At 65.1% G+C, this 2918-nt stretch overlaps 1 protein-coding gene across 1 annotated transcript; it reads left to right on the top strand.

The window, feature by feature from the left end:
- DLX3 (distal-less homeobox 3) lies at positions 1 to 2918 on the top strand. The gene is made up of 3 exons (XM_005439405.3): positions 1 to 400; positions 774 to 964; positions 2523 to 2918. The coding sequence occupies exons 1-3, from the start codon at positions 82 to 84 to the stop codon at positions 2862 to 2864; spliced, it is 852 nt and encodes a 283-aa protein (XP_005439462.2). The 5' UTR covers positions 1 to 81; the 3' UTR covers positions 2865 to 2918.

The following is a 2918-nucleotide window of genomic DNA, read 5'->3' as shown; positions in this document are numbered from 1 at the left end:
CCTGACGCGCGGGCAGCTGGAGCCGCCGGCCTGGGGGGTCCCCAGCCAGGCGGGCAGCTCCCCCCCACCCCAGGTCCAGCGATGAGCGGGTCTTTCGACAAGAAGCTCTCCAGCATCCTCACCGACCTCTCGGGCTCACTGAGCTGCCATGCTGCCTCCAAGGACTCTCCCACCTTACCCGAGTCCTCCGTCACCGATCTGGGCTACTACACCAGCCAGCACGACTACTACCCGGGCCAGTCCTACAGCCAGCCCGTGAGCCACTACCCCTACCACCAGTTCAACCTCAACGGCATCGGTGCCGCCGGCACCTACTCGCCCAAATCCGACTATTCCTACAGCCCTTCCTACCGCCAGTACAGCCACTACAGGGACCAGCAGCTCCCAGCCCAAGAAGCAGGTAGGATGTTCGGGAGAGAGGGGCCGTATCCATCCTGCTAGTCCTCTGGGATTGCAGCAGGAACGTCACAAAGTTGCACTCCTTTCACTGTCCCTGCGTTGGGGATGGGGTGGCTGCAGGGCTGGGGAAGGGTCCCTTGTCCCTGCTGAAGGATGGGGTGGATGCTGGGGCAGGGCTCAGCCCCCTCCGGTGTTCCCGGTGCGGTCCGGGAGATGCAGCAGGATGGAGCTGTGCTGGACACAGCCACCCGGGGGACACTCTGGGGGATGGGGCAGTGCCACCGCACAAAGCAGGATGACCTTGAGCTGGGGGGGGATGTCTGTGCTGGGAGCCCCTCACCGGCACCAGCCTCACACCTCCACTCTCTGCCCAGTGTCGGTGAAGGAGGAGCCGGAGCCAGAGGTGCGGATGGTCAATGGGAAACCCAAGAAGATCCGCAAGCCCCGCACCATCTACTCCAGCTATCAACTGGCGGCTCTGCAACGCCGCTTCCAGAAAGCCCAGTACCTGGCCCTGCCCGAGCGGGCTGAACTGGCCGCCCAGCTGGGGCTCACCCAGACCCAGGTAAGGGCTGTGCCCCTCCCCGACACCCCCTGACACCCCGGTTCCCAGCCACAGGCAGGCAGGATCAGCAGGACTGGGAGGCGAGCTGCTCCCCTCCTTGCAAAACCTGAATCGACAGGGGTTTGGGAGGGGGCTCTGTTCACAGCTGGATGGTGGGAGCCGGGAGGGGCTCTGGGAGTCCCCAGGGGTGGATGCTGCCTGCTTGCTCTTGGGTGCAGGGCTTCCTGCCACCAGGTTTCCCTGTGCAGAGCAGATCTGCATTGCCAAGGAAAAGGTGGAGAGGAGGGAAGGACCCCATCCGTGCCCTGCTCTCCAGGTCCCAGACCTCGCTCTGCCCAGGCAGCTGGCAGGGTCTGAGGCTGAATCCTGCACTGGTGCCTGGGAGGGTCCCAGGTCAACAGTGCACCCAGCGTCCCAGGAATGGGGAACACCACATCCCAGGCGGGACGGGACCCTTGGGACAGGATGCTTGGGACAGGGTACTCAGGATGGGGCGCTCAGGATGGGGAGCTTGGGACAGGGTACTTGGGACACCCCTTCCCAGCAGCAGGTCCAGGCCCTGAGTCCAGCCAGAACATGAGGACCTGGAGGCTGGACCCAGCTCCTGGCCAGACTCGTCAAGGCTCTCCTTGTGCCCATCCCCCCGGTGCTCTGGCTCCCCCATCCCACTTGGTCCAGGCAGAGAGAAGGGATTTTGGGACAGGATCCACATCCCCCAGCAAGGACCCTGGGCTGGGGTGCCAGCTTAGGCTCGACTGGAAGAGCAGGGATGGGTGTGATGGGCTGCCCCTCCCCATAAGCCACCCAGATTTGGGGCTAAACCCTCGCTTTTGGGGTTCACCTGATGTGGGCACAGATCGTCCCCACCAATCTGCTGGTGTGAGGGCAAGTGGGTTGTCACCGCCGTCACCGCAGCGCACGACTCCCCCGCACCCCATCCCATCCCCGACACCCTCCCTGCCTGCGGGCTGGCGCCGGCGCCCTTGTGCCGCCCTTGGCGTGGCGCTCCCCAGCGCCCGGCCTTCCTCCTCCTCCCTTGGGCGGTGAAGCAATCGGGGACACTCGGCAAAGGGCTGACGGAGCGCGTCACCCACTCCCAGAGGGACATCCTGTTTGGGTGACAACCACCGCCCCCCCCCCTCCTTCCCCAGGGGCCAAGGGCGTCCAGTGCCACCGCCTCACCCAGCACTGGCGACGCTCCTGACGCCCAGCGTGCCGGGCTGGTGTCCCGTGAGGCATGGTGTGACGAGCTTCCCATGACGCCCATGTCGCCAGGAGGGCTTCCCACCATGCACCATGTCTCTGGGGCCCCCCAGTGCCCATGTTATGGGTGCCTTCCCACTGCTCATGGTGTGTCTGGGGTCCCCATGACACCCATGTCCTGGGTGCATCCTGTGGTGCCCAGTGTCCAAGCTCCCCATGACACCTGTGTCCCTTCCCAAACCGCACCTGTGTCTGGGGTCCCTTCCCACACCGCATCGTGTCCCAGGTGCCTTCCCTGTTCAAGCCGGGTGTCTGGTTTTGGCGGCGGGGCGCTGACCCCTCTCCCTCCTGCCAGGTGAAGATCTGGTTCCAGAACCGTCGCTCCAAGTTCAAGAAGCTGTACAAGAACGGCGAGGTGCCGCTGGAGCACAGCCCCAACAACAGCGACTCCATGGCCTGCAACTCTCCCCCCTCCCCGGCCGTCTGGGACAGTAACTCGCACGGCAGCACACCGGGCCGGACCCCGCTCCCGCAGCCGCTTCCCTACAGCTCTTCCCCGGGCTTTTTGGAGGAGCACAACCCCTGGTATCACCCCCAGACCCTCAGTGGACCCCATGGACCCCACCAGCCGCCACCAGCCACCACGATGCATCACACCTCCCCGGGGCCTCCCCCCAGCACCGGTGCCGTCTACTAACAGCCCGGAGCCAGACAAGGAACAAGAGACAGTGGCAGAACTCCTTTGCCTCCT

Source organism: Falco cherrug, chromosome 20 (genome assembly GCF_023634085.1).
Source record: "Falco cherrug isolate bFalChe1 chromosome 20, bFalChe1.pri, whole genome shotgun sequence".
Taxonomy (NCBI): Eukaryota; Metazoa; Chordata; class Aves; order Falconiformes; family Falconidae; genus Falco; species Falco cherrug.
This window is presented reverse-complemented; position numbering and strand designations above follow the sequence as displayed.

Coding starts and splice junctions, on each gene's coding strand:
- DLX3 (XM_005439405.3), top strand. CDS start 82: ATGAGCGGGTCTTTCGACAAGAAGCTCTCCAGCATCCTCACCGACCTC. Junction 401..773: donor GCTCCCAGCCCAAGAAGCAG/GTAGGATGTTCG, acceptor CTCTCTGCCCAG/TGTCGGTGAAGGAGGAGCCG. Junction 965..2,522: donor TGGGGCTCACCCAGACCCAG/GTAAGGGCTGTG, acceptor CCCTCCTGCCAG/GTGAAGATCTGGTTCCAGAA.